Source organism: Chiloscyllium plagiosum, unplaced genomic scaffold (assembly GCF_037043375.1).
Source record: "Chiloscyllium plagiosum isolate Xiang-an unplaced genomic scaffold, Cpla_swu_hap1 HiC_scaffold_42, whole genome shotgun sequence".
Classification (NCBI taxonomy): domain Eukaryota; kingdom Metazoa; phylum Chordata; class Chondrichthyes; order Orectolobiformes; family Hemiscylliidae; genus Chiloscyllium; species Chiloscyllium plagiosum.
In genome coordinates, this window is record NW_028270180.1 from 18,027,561 (window position 1) to 18,048,275 (window position 20,715).

Consider the following 20,715-nt stretch of genomic DNA (forward strand, 5'->3'; position numbering starts at 1 on the left):
GGGGGGGAGCGAGTGGGGGGGGAGAGAGTGGGGGGGGAGAGAGTGGGGGGGGGAGAGAGTGGGGGGGAGAGAGTGGGGGGGGAGAGAGTGGGGGGGGAGAGAGTGGGGGGGGAGAGAGTGGGGGGGGAGAGAGTGGGGGGGGAGAGAGTGGGGGGGGAGAGAGTGGGGGGGGAGAGAGTGGGGGGGGAGAGAGTGGGGGGGGGAGAGAGTGGGGGGGGAGAGAGTGGGGGGGAGAGAGTGGGGGGGGAGAGAGTGGGGGGGAGAGTGGGGAGAGAGTGGGGGGGGAGAGAGTGGGGGGGAGAGAGTGGGGGGGAGAGTGGGGGGGGGCGAGAGTGGGGGGGGAGAGAGTGGGGGGGGAGAGAGTGGGGGGGGAGAGAGTGGGGGGGGAGAGAGTGGGGGGGGAGAGAGTGGGGGGGAGAGAGTGGGGGGGGAGAGAGTGGGGGGGGAGAGAGTGGGGGGGGAGAGAGTGGGGGGGGGAGAGTGGGGGGGGAGAGTGGGGGGGGAGAGAGTGGGGGGGAGTGGGGGGAGGGGGGGAGAGTGGGAGGGGGGGGAGATTGGGGGGGGAGAGTGGGGGGGGAGAGTGGGGGGGGAGAGTGGGGGGGAGAAGTGGGGGGGGAGAGTGGGGGGGGAGAGTGGGGGGGGGAGAGTGGGGGGGGGAGAGTGGGGGGGGGGAGAGTGTGGGGGGGGAGAGTGGGGGGGGAGAGTGGGGGGGGGAGAGTGGGGGGGGGAGAGTGGGGGGGGAGAGTGGGGGGGGGAGTGGGGGGGGGTTGGGGGGAGAGTGGGGGGGGAGAGTGGGGGGGGAGAGTGGGGGGGGAGAGTGGGGGGGGGGAGAGTGGGGGGGGGAGAGTGGGGGGGGGAGAGTGGGGGGGGGAGAGTGGGGGGGGAGAGTGGGGGGGGGAGAGTGGGGGGGGAGAGTGGGGGGGGGAGAGTGGGGGGGGAGAGTGGGGGGGGAGAGTGTGGGGGGGGGAGAGTGGGGGGGGGAGAGTGGGGGGGGGAGTGGGGGGGGAGAGTGGGGGGGGGAGAGTGGGGGGGGAGAGTGGGGGGGGAGAGTGGGGGGGGGAGAGTGGGGGGGGGGGAGAGTGGGGGGGGGGAGAGTGGGGGGGAGAGTGGGGGGGGAGAGTGGGGGGGGAGAGTGGGGGGGGAGAGTGGGGGGGGGAGAGTGGGGGGGAGAGTGGGGGGGGGAGAGTGGGGGGGGAGAGTGGGGGGGGGGAGAGTGGGGGGGGAGAGTGGGGGGGGAGAGTGGGGGGGAGAGTGGGGGGGAGAGTGGGGGGGGAGAGTGGGGGGGGGAGAGTGGGGGGGGAGAGTGGGGGGGGGAGAGTGGGGGGGGAGAGTGTGGGGGGGAGAGTGGGGGGGGAGAGTGGGGGGGGGTGGGGAGAGTGGGGGGGGGAGAGTGGGGGGGGGAGAGTGGGGGGGGAGAGTGGGGGGGGAGAGTGGGGGGGGGAGAGTGGGGGGGGAGAGTGGGGGGGGAGAGTGGGGGGGGGAGAGTGGGGGGGGGGAGAGTGGGGGGGGGAGAGTGGGGGGGGAGAGTGGGGGGGGAGAGTGGGGGGGGAGAGTGGGGGGGAGAGTGGGGGGGGGAGAGTGGGGGGGGAGAGTGGGGGGGGAGAGTGGGGGGGGAGAGGGGGAGAGTGGGGGGGGGAGAGTGGGGGGGGAGAGTGGGGGGGGAGAGTGGGGGGGGAGAGTGGGGGGGGGAGAGTGGGGGGGGAGAGTGGTGGGGGGGAGAGTGGGGGGGGAGAGTGGGGGGGGGAGAGTGGGGGGGGAGAGAGTGGGGGGGGGGAGAGTGGGGGGGGAGAGTGGGGGGGGGAGAGTGGGGGGGGAGAGAGTGGGGGGGAGAGAGTGGGGGGGGAGAGTGGGGGGGGGGAGAGTGGGGGGAGAGTGGGGGGGGAGAGAGTGGGGGGGAGAGAGTGGGGGGGGGAGAGAGTGGGGGGGAGAGAGTGGGGGGGAGAGAGTGGGGGGGAGAGAGTGGGGGGGGAGAGTGGGGGGAGGAGAGTGGGGGGGAGGAGAGTGGGGGGGGAGGAGAGTGGGGGGGAGGAGAGTGGGGGGGGAGGAGAGTGGGGGGGGGAGAGTGGGGGGGAGGAGAGTGGGGGGGAGGAGAGTGGGGGGAGGAGAGAGTGGGGGGAGGAGAGTGGGGGGAGGAGAGTGGGGGGGAGGAGAGTGGGGGGAGGAGAGTGGGGGGGAGGAGAGTGGGGGGAGGAGAGTGGGGGGAGGAGAGTGGGGGGGAGAGTGGGGGGGAGAGTGGGGGGGGGAGAGTGGGGGGGGGAGAGTGGGGGGAGGTGGGGAGAGTGGGGGGGGAGAGTGGGGGGGGAGAGTGGGGGGGGGAGAGTGGGGGGGGAGAGTGGGGGGGGAGAGTGGGGGGGGGAGAGTGGGGGGGGGAGAGTGGGGGGGGAGAGTGGGGGGGGAGAGTGGGGGGGGAGTGTGGGGGGGGGAGAGTGGGGGGGGGGAGTGGGGGGGGGAGAGTGGGGGGGGGAGAGTGGGGGGGGGAGTGGGGGGGGAGAGTGGGGGGGGGAGAGTGGGGGGGGGGAGAGTGGGGGGGGGGAGAGTGGGGGGGGGAGAGTGGGGGGGGGAGAGTGGGGGGGGGAGAGTGGGGGGGGGAGAGGGGGGGGTGGGGGGGGGGGAGAGTGGGGGGGGGAGAGTGGGGGGGGGAGAGTGGGGGGGGGGAGAGTGGGGGGGGGGAGAGTGGGGGGGAGAGTGGGGGGGGAGAGTGGGGGGGAGAGTGGGGGGGGAGAGTGGGGGGGGGAGTGGGGGGGGGAGAGTGGGGGGGGAGAGTGGGGGGGGAGAGTGGGGGGGGAGAGTGGGGGGGGAGAGTGGGGGGGGGAGAGTGGGGGGGGGTGAGAGTGGGGGGGGGTGTGGGGGGGGGGGAGTGGGGGGGGGGGGGGAGTGGGGGGGAGAGTGGGGGGGAGAGTGGGGGGGGGGGGGGTGAGTGGGGGGGGAGAGTGGGGGGGGGGAGAGTGGGGGGGGAGAGTGGGGGGGGGAGTGGGGGGGGGAGAGTGGGGGGGGAGAGTGGGGGGGGAGAGTGGGGGGGAGAGTGGGGGGGGAGAGTGGGGGGGGGGAGAGTGGGGGGAGAGTGGGGGGGAGAGTCGGGGGGAGTCGGGGGGAGAGTCGGGGGGAGAGTGGGGGGGAGAGTGGGGGGGAGAGTGGGGGGGAGAGTGGGGGGGGAGTGGGGGGAGTGGGGGGGGGAGAGTGGGGAGAGTGCGGGGGAGAGTCGGGGGAGAGTCGGGGAGAGTGAGGGAGAGAGAGTGGGGGAGTGGGGGGAGAGGGAGAGTGGGGGGGAGTCGGGGGAGAGTGGGGGGGGAGTCGGGGGAGAGTGGGGGGGGAGTCAGGGGAGAGTGGGGGGGGGAAGTCGGGGGAGAGTGGGGGGGAAGTCGGGGGAGACTTGGGGGGAAGTCGGGGAGTCTGGGGGGGGAAGTCGGGGGAGAAAGTCGGGGGAGAGTGGGGGGGGAAGTCGGGGGAGAGTGGGGGGGGAAGTCGGGGAGAGTGGGGGGGGAAGTCGGGGGAGAGTGGGGGGGGAGTCGGGGGAGAGTGGAATGGGAAGTCGGGGGAGAGTGGAGGGGGAGTCGGGGGAGAGTGGGGGGGGAGTCGGGGGAGAGTGGGGGGAGAGTCGGGGGAGAGTGGGGGGGGGGAGTCGGGGCAGAGTGGGGGGGGAGTCGGGGCAGAGTGGGGGGGGGAGTCGGGGGAGAGTGGGGGGGGGGAGTCGGGGGAGAGTGGGGGGGGGAGTCGGGGGAGAGTGGGGGAGGGTCGGGGGAGAGTGGGGGAGGGTCGGGGGAGAGTGGGGGAGGGTCGGGGGAGAGTGGGGGGGGGGTCGGTGGAGAGTGGGGGGGTCGGGGGAGAGTGGTGGGGGGTCGGGGGAGAGTGGGGGAGGGGGGGGGAGAGTGGGGGGGGGGGAAGTCGGGGGCGAGTGGGGGGGAAGTCGGGGGAGAGTGGGGGGGGGAAGTCGGGGGAGAGTGGGATGGGAAGTCGGGGGAGAGTGGGGGGGTACGTCGGGGGAGAGTGGGGGGGGAAGTCGGGGGAGAGTGGGCGGGGAAGTCGGGGGAGAGTGGTGGGGGAAGTTGGGGGAGAGTGGGGGGGGAGGTCGGGGGAGAGTGGGGGGGGAAGTCGGGGGAGAGTGGGGGGGGAAGTCGGGGAAGAGTGGGGGGGGAGGTCAGGGAAGAGTGGGGGGTGTAGTCGGGGAAGAGTGGGGGGGGAAGTCGGGGGAGAGTGGGGGGAGAAGTCGGGGGAGAGTGCGGGGAGAAGTCAGGGGAGAGTGGGGGGAGAGGTCGGGGGAGAGTGGGGGGAGAAGTCGGGGAGAGTGGGGGGAGAAGTCGGGGAGAGTGGGGGGGAGAGGTCGGGGGAGAGTGGGGGGGAGAAGTCGGGGGAGAGTGGGGGGGAGAAGTCGGGGGGAGAGTGGGGGGGAGAAGTCGGGGAGAGTGGGGGGGAGAAGTCGGGGGAGAGTGGGGGGGAAGTCGGGGGAGAGTGGGGGGGTAGTCGGGGGAGAGTGGGGGGAGAAGTCGGGGGAGAGTGGGGGGAGAAGTCGGGGGAGAGTGGGGGGGAAGTGGGGGGGAAGTCTGGGGAGAGTGGGGGGGAGTCGGGGGGAGAGTGGGGGGGAATCGGGGGAGAGTGGGGGGGGGAGTCGGGGTGAGTGGGGGGGGATCTCGGGGGGCAGTCGGGGGAGAGTGGGGGGGAGAGTGGGGGGAGAGTGGGGGGGAGAGTGGGGGGGAGAGTGGGGGGGGAGAGTGGGGGGGGAGAGTGGGGGGGGGAGAGTGGGGGGGGGAGAGTGGGGGGGGGAGAGTGGGGTGGAGTGGAGGGGTAGTCGGGGGAGAGTGGGGGGGTAGTCGGGGGTGAGTGGGGGGGATAGTCGGGGGAGAGTGGGGGGGTAGTCAGGGGAGAGTGGGGGGGAGAGTGGGGTGGAGTGGAGGGGTAGTCGGGGGGGAGTGGAGGGGGTAGTCGGGGGAGTGGAGGGGGTAGTCAGGGGAGGGTGGGGTGGTAGTCGGGGGGAGAGTGGGGGGGTAGTCGGGGGAGTGGGGGGAGAGTGGGGGGAGGGGGTGGAGGGGGGGGAGAGTGGGGGGAGGGGGGGGGAGAGTGGGGGGGAGAGAGTGGGGGGGAGAGAGGGGGGGAGAGAGTGGGGGGGAGAGAGTGGGGGGGAGAGAGTGGGGGGGAGAGAGTGGGGGGGAGAGAGTGGGGGGGAGAGAGTGGGGGGGAGAGAGTGGGGGGGGGGGAGTGGGGGAGGAGAGTGGGGGGGAGGGTGGGGGTGAGGGTGGGGGTGAGAGTGGGGGGGAGAGTGGGGGGGAGAGTGGGGGGGAGAGTGGGGGGGAGAGTGGGGGGGGAGAGTGGGGGGAGAGTGGGGGGGAGAGTGGGGGGGGGAGAGTGGGGGGGAGAGTGGGGGGGTGAGAGTGGGGGGTGAGAGTGGGGGGTGAGAGTGGGGGGTGAGAGTGGGGGGTGAGAGTGGGGGGTGAGAGTGGGGGGTGAGAGTGGGGGGGTGAGAGTGGGGGGGTGAGAGTGGGGGGTGAGAGTGGGGGGTGAGAGTGGGGGGTGAGAGTGGGGGGAGAGTGGGGGGGAGAGTGGGGGGGAGTCGGGGGAGAGTGGAGGGGGGAAGTGGGGGAGACTGGGGGGGGAGACTGGGGGGGGAGACGGGGGGGGGAGACGGGGGGGGGAGACGGGGGGGGGAGACGGGGGGGGGAGACGGGGGGGGGAGAGACGGGGGGGAGACTGGGGGGGGGGATGTCGGGGGAGACTGGGGGGGGAGGTCGGGGAAGAGTGGGGGGGAAGTCGGGGAAGAGTGGGGGGGGGGAGTCGGGGGAGAGTGGGGGGGGGAGAGAGTGTGGGGGGGAGTCGGGGGAGAGTGGGGGGGAGTCGGGGTGAGTGGGGGGGAGTCGGGGGAGAGTGGGGGGAGAGTGGGGGGGGGGAGTCGGGGGAGAGTGGGGGGAGGAGTCGGGGGAGAGTGGGGGGGAGTCGGGGGAGAGTGGGGTGGGGGGGGAGTCGGGGGAGAGTGGGGGGGGAGTCGGGGGAGAGTGGGGTGGGGGAAGTCGGGGGAGAGTGGGTGGGGGAGTCGGGGGAGAGTGGGGGGGGGGAGTCGGGGGAGTGTGTGTGGGGTGTCGGGGGAGAGTGGGGGGGGAGTCGGGGGAGAGTGGGGGGAGAAGTCGGGGAGAGTGGGGGGAGAAGTCGGGGGAGAGTGGGGGGAGAAGTCGGGGGAGAGTGGGGGGAGAAGTCGGGGGAGAGTGGGGGGAGAAGTCGGGGGAGAAGTCGGGGGAGAGTGGGGGGGAGAAGTCGGGGGAGAGTGGGGGGGAGAAGTCGGGGGAGAGTGCGGGGGAGAAGTCGGGGGAGAGTGGGGGGGGAAGTCGGGGGAGAGTGGGGGGGTAGTCGGGGGAGAGTGGGGGGAGAAGTCGGGGGAGAGTGGGGGGAGAAGTCGGGGGAGAGTGGGGGGAGAAGTCGGGGGAGAGTGGGGGGAGAAGTCGGGGAGAGTGGGGGGGGAAGTCGGGCGAGAGTGGGGGGGGAAGTCGGGGGAGAGTGGGGGGGGAAGTCGGGGGAGAGTGGGGGGGTAGTCGGGGGAGAGTGGGGGGAGAAGTCGGGGGAGAGTGGGGGGAGAAGTCGGGGGAGAGTGGGGGGGGAAGTGGGGGGGAAGTCTGGGGAGAGTGGGGGGGAGTCGGGGGAGAGTGGGGGGGAGTCGGGGAGAGTGGGGGGGGAGTCGGGGGAGAGTGGGGGGGGAGTCGGGGGAGAGTGGGGGGGGAGTCGGGGGAGAGTGGGGGGGGGGAGAGTGGGGGGGGTAGTCGGGGGAGAGTGGGGAGGAGTCGGGGTGAGTGGAGGGGAGTCGGGGGAGAGTGGAGGGGGAGTCGGGGGAGAGTGGGGGGGGAGTCGGGGGAGAGTGGGGGGGGCAGAGTGGGGGCGGGAGTCGGGGGAGAGTGGGGGGGAGTCGGGGTGAGTGGAGGGGAGTCGGGGGAGAGTGGGGGGGGAGTCGGGGGAGAGTGGGGGGGGAGTCGGGGGAGAGTGGGGGGGGAGTCGGGGGAGAGTGGGGGGGGAGTCGGGGGAGAGTGGGGGGGGAGTCGGGGGAGAGTGGGGGGGGAGTCGGGGGAGAGTGGGGGGGGGAGTCGGGGGAGAGTGGGGGGGAGTCGGGGAGAGTGGGGTGGGGGGGAGTCGGGGGAGTGTGGGTGGGGGAGTCGGGGGAGAGTGGGTGGGGGAGTCGGGGGAGAGTGGGGGGGGAGTCGGGGGAGAGTGGGTGGGGGAGTCGGGGGAGAGTGGGGGGGGAGTCGGGGGAGAGTGGGGGGAGAAGTCGGGGGAGAGTGGGGGGAGAAGTCGGGGGAGAGTGGGGGGAGAAGTCGGGGGAGAGTGGGGGGGAGAAGTCGGGGGAAGAGTGGGGGGGAGAAGTCGGGGGAGAGTGGGGGGGAGAAGTCGGGGGAGAGTGGGGGGGAGAAGTCGGGGGAGAGTGGGGGGGAGAAGTCGGGGGGGGGAAGTCGGGGGAGAGTGGCGGGGGAAGTCGGGGGAGAGTGGGGGGGGTAGTCGGGGGAGAGTGGGGGGGGGAGTCGGGGGAGTGTGTGTGGGGGTGTCGGGGGAGAGTGGGGGGGGGAGTCGGGGGAGAGTGGGGGGAGAAGTCGGGGGAGAGTGGGGGGAGAAGTCGGGGGAGAGTGGGGGGAGAAGTCGGGGGAGAGTGGGGGGAGAAGTCGGGGGAGAGTGGGGGGAGAAGTCGGGGGAGAAGTCGGGGGAGAGTGGGGGGGAGAAGTCGGGGGAGAGTGGGGGGGAGAAGTCGGGGGAGAGTGGGGGGGAGAAGTCGGGGGAGAGTGGGGGGGAGAAGTCGGGGGAGAGTGGGGGGGGAAGTCGGGGGAGAGTGGGGGGGTAGTCGGGGGAGAGTGGGGGGAGAAGTCGGGGGAGAGTGGGGGGAGAAGTCGGGGGAGAGTGGGGGGGGAAGTCGGGGGAGAGTGGGGGGGGAAGTCGGGGGAGAGTGGGGGGGGAAGTCGGGGGAGAGTGGGGGGGGAAGTCGGGGGAGAGTGGGGGGGTAGTCGGGGGAGAGTGGGGGGAGAAGTCGGGGGAGAGTGGGGGGAGAAGTCGGGGGAGAGTGGGGGGGGAAGTGGGGGGGAAGTCTGGGGAGAGTGGGGGGGAGTCGGGGGAGAGTGGGGGGGAGTCGGGGAGAGTGGGGGGGGAGTCGGGGGAGAGTGGGGGGGGAGTCGGGGGAGAGTGGGGGGGGGGAGTCGGGGGAGAGTGGGGGGGGGGAGAGTGGGGGGGGTAGTCGGGGGAGAGTGGGGAGGAGTCGGGGTGAGTGGAGGGGAGTCGGGGGAGAGTGGAGGGGGAGTCGGGGGAGAGTGGGGGGGGAGTCGGGGGAGAGTGGGGGGGGCAGAGTGGGGGCGGGAGTCGGGGGAGAGTGGGGGGGAGTCGGGGTGAGTGGAGGGGAGTCGGGGGAGAGTGGGGGGGGAGTCGGGGGAGAGTGGGGGGGGAGTCGGGGGAGAGTGGGGGGGGAGTCGGGGGAGAGTGGGGAGGGGAGTCGGGGGAGAGTGGGGGGGAGTCGGGGAGAGTGGGGTGGGGGGGAGTCGGGGGAGTGTGGGTGGGGGAGTCGGGGGAGAGTGGGTGGGGGAGTTGGGGGAGAGTGGGGGGGGAGTCGGGGGAGAGTGGGTGGGGGAGTCGGGGGAGAGTGGGGGGGGAGTCGGGGGAGAGTGGGGGAGAAGTCGGGGGAGAGTGGGGGGAGAAGTCGGGGGAGAGTGGGGGGAGAAGTCGGGGGAGAGTGGGGGGGAGAAGTCGGGGGAAGAGTGGGGGGGAGAAGTCGGGGGAGAGTGGGGGGGAGAAGTCGGGGGAGAGTGGGGGGGAGAAGTCGGGGGAGAGTGGGGGGGAGAAGTCGGGGGGGGGAAGTCGGGGGAGAGTGGCGGGGGAAGTCGGGGGAGAGTGGGGGGGGTAGTCGGGGGAGAGTGGGGGGAGAAGTGGGGGGGAAGTCTGGGGGAGTCGGGGGAGAGTGGGGGGGAGTCGGGGGAGAGTGGGGTGGGGAGTCGGGGGAGAGTGGGGGGGGGAGTCGGGGTGAGTGGGGGGGGAAGTCGGGGGGGCAGTCGGGGGAGAGTGGGGGGGAGAGTGGGGGGGAGAGTGGGGGGGGAGAGTGGGGGGGGGAGAGTGGGGGGGGGAGAGTGGGGGGGGGAGAGTGGGGTGGAGTGGAGGGGGTAGTCGGGGGAGAGTGGGGGGGGAGTCGGGGGAGAGTGGGGGGGAGTCGGGGGAGAGTGGGGGGGGAGTCGGGGGAGAGTGGGGGGGGAGTCGGGGGAGAGTGGGGGGGGGGAGAGTGGGGGGGGTAGTCGGGGGAGAGTGGGGAGGAGTCGGGGTGAGTGGAGGGGAGTCGGGGGAGAGTGGAGGGGGAGTCGGGGGAGAGTGGGGGGGGAGTCGGGGGAGAGTGGGGGGGGCAGAGTGGGGGCGGGAGTCGGGGGAGAGTGGGGGGGAGTCGGGGTGAGTGGAGGGGAGTCGGGGGAGAGTGGGGGGGGAGTCGGGGGAGAGTGGGGGGGGAGTCGGGGGAGAGTGGGGGGGGAGTCGGGGGAGAGTGGGGGGGGAGTCGGGGGAGAGTGGGGGGGGGAGTCGGGGGAGAGTGGGGGGGAGTCGGGGAGAGTGGGGTGGGGGGGAGTCGGGGGAGTGTGGGTGGGGGAGTCGGGGGAGAGTGGGTGGGGGAGTCGGGGGAGAGTGGGGGGGGGAGTCGGGGGAGAGTGGGTGGGGGAGTCGGGGGAGAGTGGGGGGGGAGTCGGGGGAGAGTGGGGGGAGAAGTCGGGGGAGAGTGGGGGGAGAAGTCGGGGGAGAGTGGGGGGAGAAGTCGGGGGAGAGTGGGGGGGAGAAGTCGGGGGAAGAGTGGGGGGGAGAAGTCGGGGGAGAGTGGGGGGGAGAAGTCGGGGGAGAGTGGGGGGGAGAAGTCGGGGGAGAGTGGGGGGGAGAAGTCGGGGGGGGAAGTCGGGGGAGAGTGGCGGGGGAAGTCGGGGGAGAGTGGGGGGGGTAGTCGGGGGAGAGTGGGGGGGGGAGTCGGGGGAGTGTGTGTGGGGGTGTCGGGGGAGAGTGGGGGGGGGAGTCGGGGGAGAGTGGGGGGAGAAGTCGGGGGAGAGTGGGGGGAGAAGTCGGGGGAGAGTGGGGGGAGAAGTCGGGGGAGAGTGGGGGGAGAAGTCGGGGGAGAGTGGGGGGAGAAGTCGGGGGAGAAGTCGGGGGAGAGTGGGGGGGAGAAGTCGGGGGAGAGTGGGGGGGAGAAGTCGGGGGAGAGTGGGGGGGAGAAGTCGGGGGAGAGTGGGGGGGAGAAGTCGGGGGAGAGTGGGGGGGGAAGTCGGGGGAGAGTGGGGGGGTAGTCGGGGGAGAGTGGGGGGAGAAGTCGGGGGAGAGTGGGGGGAGAAGTCGGGGGAGAGTGGGGGGGGAAGTCGGGGGAGAGTGGGGGGGGAAGTCGGGGGAGAGTGGGGGGGGAAGTCGGGGGAGAGTGGGGGGGGAAGTCGGGGGAGAGTGGGGGGGTAGTCGGGGGAGAGTGGGGGGAGAAGTCGGGGGAGAGTGGGGGGAGAAGTCGGGGGAGAGTGGGGGGGGAAGTGGGGGGGAAGTCTGGGGAGAGTGGGGGGGAGTCGGGGGAGAGTGGGGGGGAGTCGGGGAGAGTGGGGGGGGAGTCGGGGGAGAGTGGGGGGGGAGTCGGGGGAGAGTGGGGGGGGGAGTCGGGGGAGAGTGGGGGGGGGGAGAGTGGGGGGGGTAGTCGGGGGAGAGTGGGGAGGAGTCGGGGTGAGTGGAGGGGAGTCGGGGGAGAGTGGAGGGGGAGTCGGGGGAGAGTGGGGGGGGAGTCGGGGGAGAGTGGGGGGGGCAGAGTGGGGGCGGGAGTCGGGGGAGAGTGGGGGGGAGTCGGGGTGAGTGGAGGGGAGTCGGGGGAGAGTGGGGGGGGAGTCGGGGGAGAGTGGGGGGGGAGTCGGGGGAGAGTGGGGGGGGAGTCGGGGGAGAGTGGGGAGGGGAGTCGGGGGAGAGTGGGGGGGAGTCGGGGAGAGTGGGGTGGGGGGGAGTCGGGGGAGTGTGGGTGGGGGAGTCGGGGGAGAGTGGGTGGGGGAGTCGGGGGAGAGTGGGGGGGGAGTCGGGGGAGAGTGGGTGGGGGAGTCGGGGGAGAGTGGGGGGGGAGTCGGGGGAGAGTGGGGGGAGAAGTCGGGGGAGAGTGGGGGGAGAAGTCGGGGGAGAGTGGGGGGAGAAGTCGGGGGAGAGTGGGGGGGAGAAGTCGGGGGAAGAGTGGGGGGGAGAAGTCGGGGGAGAGTGGGGGGGAGAAGTCGGGGGAGAGTGGGGGGGAGAAGTCGGGGGAGAGTGGGGGGGAGAAGTCGGGGGGGGGAAGTCGGGGGAGAGTGGCGGGGGAAGTCGGGGGAGAGTGGGGGGGGTAGTCGGGGGAGAGTGGGGGGAGAAGTGGGGGGGAAGTCTGGGGGAGTCGGGGGAGAGTGGGGGGGAGTCGGGGGAGAGTGGGGTGGGGAGTCGGGGGAGAGTGGGGGGGGGAGTCGGGGTGAGTGGGGGGGGAAGTCGGGGGGGCAGTCGGGGGAGAGTGGGGGGGAGAGTGGGGGGGGAGAGTGGGGGGGGAGAGTGGGGGGGGAGAGTGGGGGGGGGAGAGTGGGGGGGGGAGAGTGGGGTGGAGTGGAGGGGGTAGTCGGGGGAGAGTGGGGGGGGTAGTCGGGGGTGAGTGGGGGGGATAGTCGGGGAGAGTGGGAGGGTAGTCAGGGGAGAGTGGGGGGGAGAGTGGGGTGGAGTGGAGGGGGTAGTCGGAGGGGAGTGGAGGGGGTAGTCGGGGGAGTGGAGGGGGTAGTCGGGGGAGGGTGGGGTGGTAGTCGGGGGAGAGTGGGAGGGTAGTCGGGGGGAGTGGGAGGGTAGTCGGGGGGAGTGGGGGGAGAGTGGGGGGATGGGGGGGAGGGGGGGGAGATTGGGGGGAGGGGGGGAGAGTGGGGGGGAGAGTGGGGGGGAGAGTGGGGGGGAGAGTGGGGGGGAGAGTGTGGGGGGAGAGTGGGGGGGGAGAGTGGGGGGGGAGAGTGGGGGGGGAGAGTGGGGGGGGAGAGTGGGGGGGGAGAGTGGGGGGGAGAGTGGGGGGGGAGAGTGGGGGGGAGAGTGGGGGGGAGAGTGGGGGGGGAGAGTGGGGGGGGAGAGTGGGGGGGGGGAGAGTGGGGGGGGGGAGAGTGGGGGGGAGAGTGGGGGGGGGAGAGTGGGGGGGGAGAGTGGGGGCGAGAGTGGAGGGGGGAAGTGGGGGGGGGAAGTGGGGGGGGAGACTGGGGGGGGAGACTGGGGGGGGAAGACTGGGGGGGGAAGACTGGGGGGGGGAGACTGGGGGGGGGAGAGACTGGGGGGGGGAAGTCGGGGGAGACTGGGGGGGGAAGTCGGGGAAGAGTGGGGGGTAAGTCGGGGGAGAGTGGGGGGGAGAGTGGGGGGGGGAGTCGGGGGAGAGTGGGGGGGAGAGTGGGGGGGGGAGTTGGGGGAGAGTGGGGGGGAGTCGGGGGAGAGTGGGGGGGGGAGTCGGGGGAGAGTGGGGGGGGGAGTCGGGGGAGAGTGGGGGGGGGAGTCGGGGGAGAGTGGGGGGGGGAGTCGGGGGAGAGTGGGGTGGGGGGGAGTCGGGGGAGAGTGGGGTGGGGGGGGGAGTCGGGGGAGAGTGGGGTGGGGGGGAGTCGGGGGAGAGTGGGGTGGGGGGGAGTCGGGGGAGAGTGGGGGGGGAGTGGGGGGAGGGGGAGTCGGGGGAGAGTGGGGGGGGGGAGTCGGGGGAGAGTGGGGGGGGGGAGTCGGGGGAGGGGGGGGGGAGTCGGGGGAGGGGGGGGGGGGAGTCGGGGGAGAGTGGGGGGGGTCGGGGGAGAGGGGGGGGGGGTTCCTGTGGGAAAGTGGGGGTGTGTATTGTAGGGACCCTGACCCCAGCCCCGACCCCAGCCCCAGCCCCTCACCTTCACTCTCTGCAGCAGGTCTCTCCCTCGCTGTTTGGCCTCGCCCAGGGCTCCCCTCACGTCCTCTCCGTCCGCCTCCGACTGACACTCGGACTGCGGCCCCCACAGTCGGGCCCCGAGGCCCAACCCGAGACCGAGGGAGAGACCGAGGCCTAGTCCGCAGGCCCGCGCCCGGCCCCAGCTCCAACCGCGGCTCCGGGAGTGCGGCCCCGCGGCCCGGCCGCCGCTGCCTGTGAAGGCCCGGCCGCCCAGGGGCTTCCACAAGCGGCAGAGGCAGCGGGACATTGTCCGGTGGCGGCTCCGGGAATGAGCAGCTTGTTCTGGGGGAGAGAGGGAGGGTCAGGGCGGGAGGAGCTTCCAGAGCCAAGAGGCTCTCCAAGAAACTACCATTAATCAGGAAAAGTAAGGCTGGGGGGGGGGGGGGGGGGGGTGGAAATAAACATCCTCAAGAGAAAAGGGTCGACAGACATTCTGTCTGTTTGAACGTTTCATGTCGGTCAAGTTGGATAGCGTTTAAAAACAAATAATCAATTAACCCAGGGCCAGACTGACCCCAGACTGGGCCACGCTGACCCCTGACTGGGACACGCTGACCCCTGACTGGACAACACTGACCCCTGGCTGGGCCACACTGACCCCTGGCTGGGCCAAACTGACCCCTGACTGGGCAATACTGACACCTGACTGGGCAACACTGACCCCTGGCTGGGCAACACTGACCCCTGACTGGGCCACACTGACCCCTGGCTGGGCCACACTGACCCCTGGCTGGGCCAAACTGACCCCTGACTGGGCAATACTGACACCTGACTGGGCAACACTGACCCCTGGCTGGGCAACACTGACCCCTGACTGGGCCACACTGACCCCTGGCTGGGCCACACTGACCCCTGACTGGCCAACGCTGACCCCTGACTGGGCCACGCTGAACCCTGGCTGGGCCACGCTGACCCCTGGCTGGGCCACACTGACCCCTGACTGGTCCACACTGACCCCTGACTGGGCCAGGCTGACCCCTGACTGGCCAACGCTGACCCCTGACTGGGCCAGACTGACCCCTGACTGGGCAACACTGACCCCTGACTGGGCAACACTGACCCCTGACTGGGCCAGACTGACCCCTGACTGGGCAACTCTGATCCCTGACTGGGCCACGCTGACCACTGACTGGGCCAGGCTGACCCCTGACTGGGCAACGCTGACACCTGACTGGGCCACGCTGACCCCTGACTGGACAACACTGACCCCTGGCTGGGCAACACTGACCCCTGGCTGGGCCATGCTGACTCCTGGCTGGGCAACATTGACCCCTGACTGGGCCACGCTGACCCCTGACTGGGCAACACTGACATCCTGACTGGGCAATGCTGACCCCTGACTGGGCAACACTGACCCCTGACTGGGCCACGCTGACCCCTGGCTGGGCCAGACTGACCCCTGATTGGGCCACGCTGACCCCTGACTGGGCCACGCTGGCCCCTGACTGGGCAATACTGACACCTGACTGGGCAATACTGACACCTGACTGGGCAACACTGACCCCTGGCTGGGCAACACTGACCCCTGACTGGGCCACGCTGACCCCTGACTGGGCAACACTGACCCCTGACTGCGCCAGACTGACCCCTGACTGAGCAACGCTGACTCCTGACTGGGCAACACTGACCCCTGACTGGGCCACGCTGACCCCCGACTGGGCCACGCTGACCCCTGGCTGGTCAAAGCTGACCCCTGACTGTGCAACACTGACGCCTGACTGGGCCATGCTGACCCCTGACTGGGCAACACTGACCCCTGACTGGGCCATGCTGACCCCTGACTGGGCAACACTGACCCCTGACTGGGCTACGCTGACCCCTGACTGGGCAACACTGACCCCTGGCTGGGCAACGCTGACCCCTGACTTGGCAACGCTGACCCTGGCTGGGCAACACTGACCCCTGACTGGGCAACACTGACCCCTGACTGGGCCACGCTGACCCCTGACTGGGCAACACTGACCACTGACTGGGCCACACTGACCCCTGACTGGGCCACGCTGACCCCTAACTGGGCAACACTGACCCCTGACTGGGCTACGCTGACCCCTGACTGGGCCACGCTGACCCCTGACTGGGCCACACCGACCCCTGACTGGGCCATGCTGACCCCTGACTAGGCCACACTGACCCCTGACTGAGCAACACTGACCCCTGACTGGGCCATGCTGACCCCTGACTGGGCCATGCTGACCCCTGACTAGGCCACACTGACCCCTGACTGAGCAACACTGACCCCTGACTGGGCCATGCTGACCCCTGACTTGGCTACGCTGACCCCTGGCTGGGCCACACTGACCCCTGACTGGGCCACGGTGACCCCTGACTGGGCCACGCTGACCCCTGACTGGGCTACGCTGACCCCTGGCTGGGCAACGCTGACCGCTGGCTGGGCCACACTGACCCCTGACTGGGCAAGACTGACCCCTGGCTGTGCAACACTGATCCCTGACTGGGCCCCGCTGACCCCTGACTGGGCCACGCTGACCCCTGGCTGGGCAACACTGACCCCTGACTGGGCTACGCTGACCCCTGACTGGGCCACACTGACCCCTGACTGGGCAACACTGATCCCTGACTGGGCCATATTAACCCCGACTGGGCTGTACTGACCCCTGACTGGGCCACGCTGACGCCTGGCTGGGCAACACTGACCCCTGACTGGGCAACACTGACCCCTGACTGGGCCACGCTGACCCCTGACTGGGCAACACTGACCCCTGACTGGGCTACGCTGACCCCTGACTGGGCCACGCTGACCCCTGACTGGGCCACACTGACCCCTGACTGGGCCATGCTGACCCCTGACTAGGCCACACTGACCCCTGACTGGGCAACACTGACCCCTGACTGGGCCACGCTGACCCCTGACTGGGCCACACTGACCCCTGACTGGGCCACGCTGACCCCTGACTGGGCCACACTGACCCCTGACTGGGCTACGCTGACCCCTGGCTGGGCAACGCTGACCCCTGGCTGGGCCACACTGACCCCTGACTGGGCTACGCTGACCCCTGGCTGTGCAACACTGATCCCTGACTGGGCCCCGCTGACCCCTGACTGGGCCACGTTGACCCCTGGCTGGGCAACACTGACCCCTGTCTGGGCAACACTGATCCCTGACTGGGCCACGCTGACCCCTCACTGGGCAACACTGACCCCTGACTGGGCTACACTGACCCCTGACTGGGCCACGCTGACCCCTGACTGGGCCACGCTGATCCCTGGCTGTGCCATGCTGACCCCTGGCTGGGCAACACTGATCCCTGACTGGGCCATGCTGACCCCTGGCTGGACCATATTAACCCCGACTGGGCTGTACTGACCCCTGACTGGGCCACGCTGACCCCTGGCTGGGCAACACTGACCCCTGACTGGGCCACGCTGACCCCTGACTGGGCCACACTGACCCCTGGCTGGGCCATGCTGACCACTGTCTGGGCAATATTGACCCCTGACTGAGCAGTACTGTCCCTGACTGGACCATGCTGACCCCTGACTGGGCAAGACTGACCCCTGACCGGGCCATACTGACCTCGGACTGGGCAATACTGAGCCCTGACTGGGCAATGCTGACCACTAACTGGGCAATACTGATCCCTAACTGGTCAATACTGACCCCTAACTGGGCTTGGTGGCTCAGTGGTTAGCACTACTACCTCAAAGCACCAGGGTTCCAGGTTCGATACCAGCCTTGGGTGTCTGTCTGCGTGGGTTTCCTCCGGGTGCTCCAGTTTCCTCCCACAATCCAAAGCTGTGCAGGTCAGCTAAATTGGCCATGCTAAATTGCCCATAGTGTTAGGTGCATTAGTCAGAGGAAAATGGTTCTGGGTGGGTTCGGAGGGTCGATGTGGACTGGTTGGGCCGAAGGGCCTCTTTCTACACTGTAGCGAATCTAATCTAGATAATACTGACCCCCGACTGGACAATAATGACCCCTGACTGGGTAATGCTGACCACTAACTGGGCAATACTGACCACTAACTGGACAATGCTGAACCCATTATATTAATTGGAAGTTAGAAAGTTGAGGAGGTCCTTATAGAAACATATAAAATTATGAAGGGAATAGTTAATATAGAAGCAGTGAGGAGCAACTTACTGCAGTTGCTGGAATCTGTACTGAAAACAACAAATGCTGGCGATCACAGTGAGTCAGACAGCATGCATGGAGAGAGAGAGAGAGAGAGGAAGCTAACATTTCAAGTCTAAATGACTCTCATCAGAGCTGTTGGAGGGGGAGCAACATTCCTCTGATGAAGCATCATCTAAACTTGAAACATTAGCTTGCACCCTCTCTCTCTCTCTCTCTCTTCATGAATGCTGTCTGACCTACTATGATCTCCAGCCTGTGTTGTTTTCAGGGTAGCATTTATGCTATAGTTGGGGCGGAGGTAGTGGTGGTGGTATGTAGAGTTCTGGTGGGGGAAAGATGTTGATAGTTCAGGTTAAGTGATTGGAATGTGAGAATGGCAGAACGATGGTATGTCTGACTGCCAGACTCGAAAGAGAAGACAGTCCCGCTGGTGGGGGGAGGGGAGAGAGTACATGGTGACAGATATTGTAAACAAGTAAAACTAAAAGAAAGGGAAAAAATGAGAGTTGGTTCACAGTATGAAGGTGCGGCACTCAGTATTATGTCTAGAAGGCTGTAAAGTGCCCAGTCAGAAGATGAGATGTTGTTCCTCCAGTTCATGCTGGGATTCACAGGAGCACTGCAGTATGCCGAGAACAGACAAATGGGCATGTGAGCAGGATGCTGTGTTACAGTGACCGGCTGCGGGAAGGTCAGGATCATGCTTGCACGCTTGACCGGAGGTGTTCTGCAAAGTGATCACCCCATTTGCGTTTGGTTTCTCCAATGTGGAGTACGTCTTCAACTATAAAAAAGGAAATGGGCATGTTGACTTACCCATGGGGAGGGGATGGGGGTCAGGTGTTTGAAGATAGATCACGTGATGGCACCTCCAGAAATATGACTATTCCCATTCGCAACGTCGACTGGGAGCAAGATCAGTGCTTGATGAGAAACTGGTTTGAACTTAATACATTCACTTGAACAGATAAGATTTCACCTTGCTCTGTTGCCACAACAGTACACAGGGACGGGCAGTTCTTATTTGTGGACAACTGGCAGTATTTACAATCAGTCTCCACCCTTGTGCTTCCAAAATCAGCCAGGTGGCAGTAGAATTATTGGTGGGGTGGTGGTTCCTATGTAATGGCACTGAGTGGGTGGAGGGAGAGTCTGTACTTTGCTGAGATGAGAGAAAGATTTGCATTTACATAGCACCTTTTGGAATCAAGGTTGTAACAAGGTGCTTTACGGCCAATGAAGTACAGTACAGTTACGGTTAAAAAGTTTGGCCAGCCAATTTGTACACGGCAAGATCTTGCACATGGCGATGAAGCAATAACCAGGTGATTTATTTTTTTGTGACTTTTACCAAGGGGTAACTGTCAGCCACGACACCAAGGGGAAATCTGAAATTAATCTTTTATTTCCCATTGAAAGCTCAGATGTAATGTTAGTTTAACGCCTCATTGGAAACGCAGCACCTTCAACAGAAAGCCACACTCCCTCGGTATTGGACTGGTGTGTCAGTCTGTCTCCAAGTTTCTGAAGTGAACCCTCAAGTCATGATCAGATTGGATTTCTTCCAGTGTAGAAACTGTCCCTTCAGCCCAACAAGTCCACACTGACGCTCTGAAGAGTAACCCACCAGACCCATTTCCTTCTGACCAATGTACCTAACACTATGGGAAACCCACGCAGACACGGGGAGAATGTGCAAACTCCACACAGACAGTTGCCTGAGGCGGGAATTGAACCCAGGTCTCTGACGCTGCGAGATGCTAAAGTATCTTTCTCATCTCTGAGTCAAAATATCAGGGGCGGCACGGTGGCTCAGTGGTTAGCACTGCAGCCTTACAGCGCCAGGGAGCCAGGTTCGATTTCAGCCTTGGGTGACAGTCTGCGTGGGTTTGCTCCGGTTTCCTCCCACAGTCCAAAGGTGTGCAGGTCAGGTGGATTGGCCATGCTAAAATTGCCCACAGTGTTAGGTGAAGGGGTAAATGTAGGGGAATGGGTCTGGGTGGGTTGCGCTTCGGCGAGTCGGTGTGGACTTGTTGGGCCGAAGGGCCTGTTTCCGCACTGTAAGTAATCTAACCTAATCTAATCTCCCTAGGTCCCTGCTCCCCTAACCGCCTCTTACAATGGTATATGGCATTGTGGCAGCGCCCTTACACCTGGATTTGTGCCATTCTGCCACCATGATCTTTCTTTTTGTTTTTAGGTAAAATTAATTTTCAAATCTTGTGTGGTGCTATCATTGAAGACAAGGTGCCATTACACCCCCAGGCATGGACTGTGTCAACCAAGCCTGGGAAACCCACACCCAAAGCAAGAAGAAGCCAAATTGGCTTGTCTTTTTTGTTTGATCAATCTGTTCAGATGTGTTAAGACACACCTTTGGAGCAATTGGGACCTGAGTCAGGGCTTTCCAGCCTAGAGGGAAGGACATTTCCATTGCGCCACGCCAAGTCTTGGCACGTCTTCTATGTTTATTGAAGATGTCCTTGTTGGCTGAGATTGCCAGCGGTTCCTGTATCATTTCACTCAAATTAGAAAACTAAAGTTTTCAGCTGGAGGGTGATGGGAATCTGGAACTCACTGCCTTGAAAGCTGGGAGACACAGGACCTCTCACAACATTTAAGAAGTACAGCGAGCATTTTATTAACCGGCAATGATGGGACCAGGAGTTGACCAAATATTCTGGATAATCAAGAGATCCATATAAATAATGCAAACACAGAGTAATAGAAATATAATGCAGGGAGTATATACATCACTGTTACTCCTTATTTACATAAATAATTTAAATAATAGAACATAAAACAATAAAGTGCAGAACAGGTCCTTCAGCCCTCAATGTTGTGCTGACCTGTAAACTAATCTAAGCCCATCCCCTTACACTATCCCATCATCATCCATGTGCTTATCCAAGGACTGTTTAAATGCCCCTAATGTGTCTGAGTTAACTACATTGGCAGGCAGGCATTCCACGCCCTTACCACTGTCTGAGTAAAGAATCTGCCTCTGACATCTGTCTTAAATTTGTCACACTTCAATTTGTAGCTATGCCCCCTCATACAAGCCAACGTCATCATCCTAGGAAAAAGACTCTCACTGTCCACCCTATCTAATCCTCTGCTCATCTTGTATGTCTCTATTAAATCCCCTCATTGCCTTCTTCTCTCCAATGAGAACAAACCCAAGTCCCTTAGCTTTTCCTCAAAAGACCTTCTCTCCAGATCAGGCAATGCAACTTTGTCTTAAATAAAACTTACTGGCAGAGAGCCCTCTCACTTTTACCCTCGACTAACTACTCAGACATCACGAAGATCGTTATAATGTAGTAAACTAGACAATAAACCTAATTTTAATTTCAGGGATATAATTTTGGCCAGTTTGCTGTATATAGATGCACACTTGTACTATTCTAATTGCATTTTCCAGCACTTAGGCCATAGTGTGCATCTAAAGGCATGTTTTTGACCAGCACAGACTTGACGGGCCAAAGGGCCTTTTTCTGTGCTGAAGACCTCTCTGACTATGACCATGCAACTCAAACTTTTGCTTTGAGTTGTAAAGAAACTAGATCATTCCCTGCAACGTGGTCGTAAACTTCTGTTTTCCTGCCAATATATAGAACAGAGTGAATACAGTCCACAAATTACATTTTTATTCTATCTGAAATGAAGGAATCCACTTTTGGGGTGAGAACTGGAAAAGCTGAGATTGTTCCTTTTACAACAGAGACAGTTAAGGAGAAATTTAATACCAGCTCTT

The 20,715-nt window shown here is 66.7% G+C and overlaps 1 protein-coding gene across 1 annotated transcript in view; it reads right to left on the reverse strand.

Moving 5' to 3' along the window:
- The window catches only part of lactb (lactamase, beta), a 69,530-nt gene extending 56,363 nt beyond the window's left edge, over positions 1-13,167 (reverse strand). The window contains exon 1 of the mRNA XM_087981956.1: positions 12,825-13,167. Coding sequence (XP_087838082.1) covers positions 12,825-13,109 — 285 coding nt within the window. The 5' untranslated portion in view covers positions 13,110-13,167. The remainder of the gene's footprint in view (positions 1-12,824) is intronic.
- Positions 13,168-20,715: the final 7,548 nt, after the last annotated feature.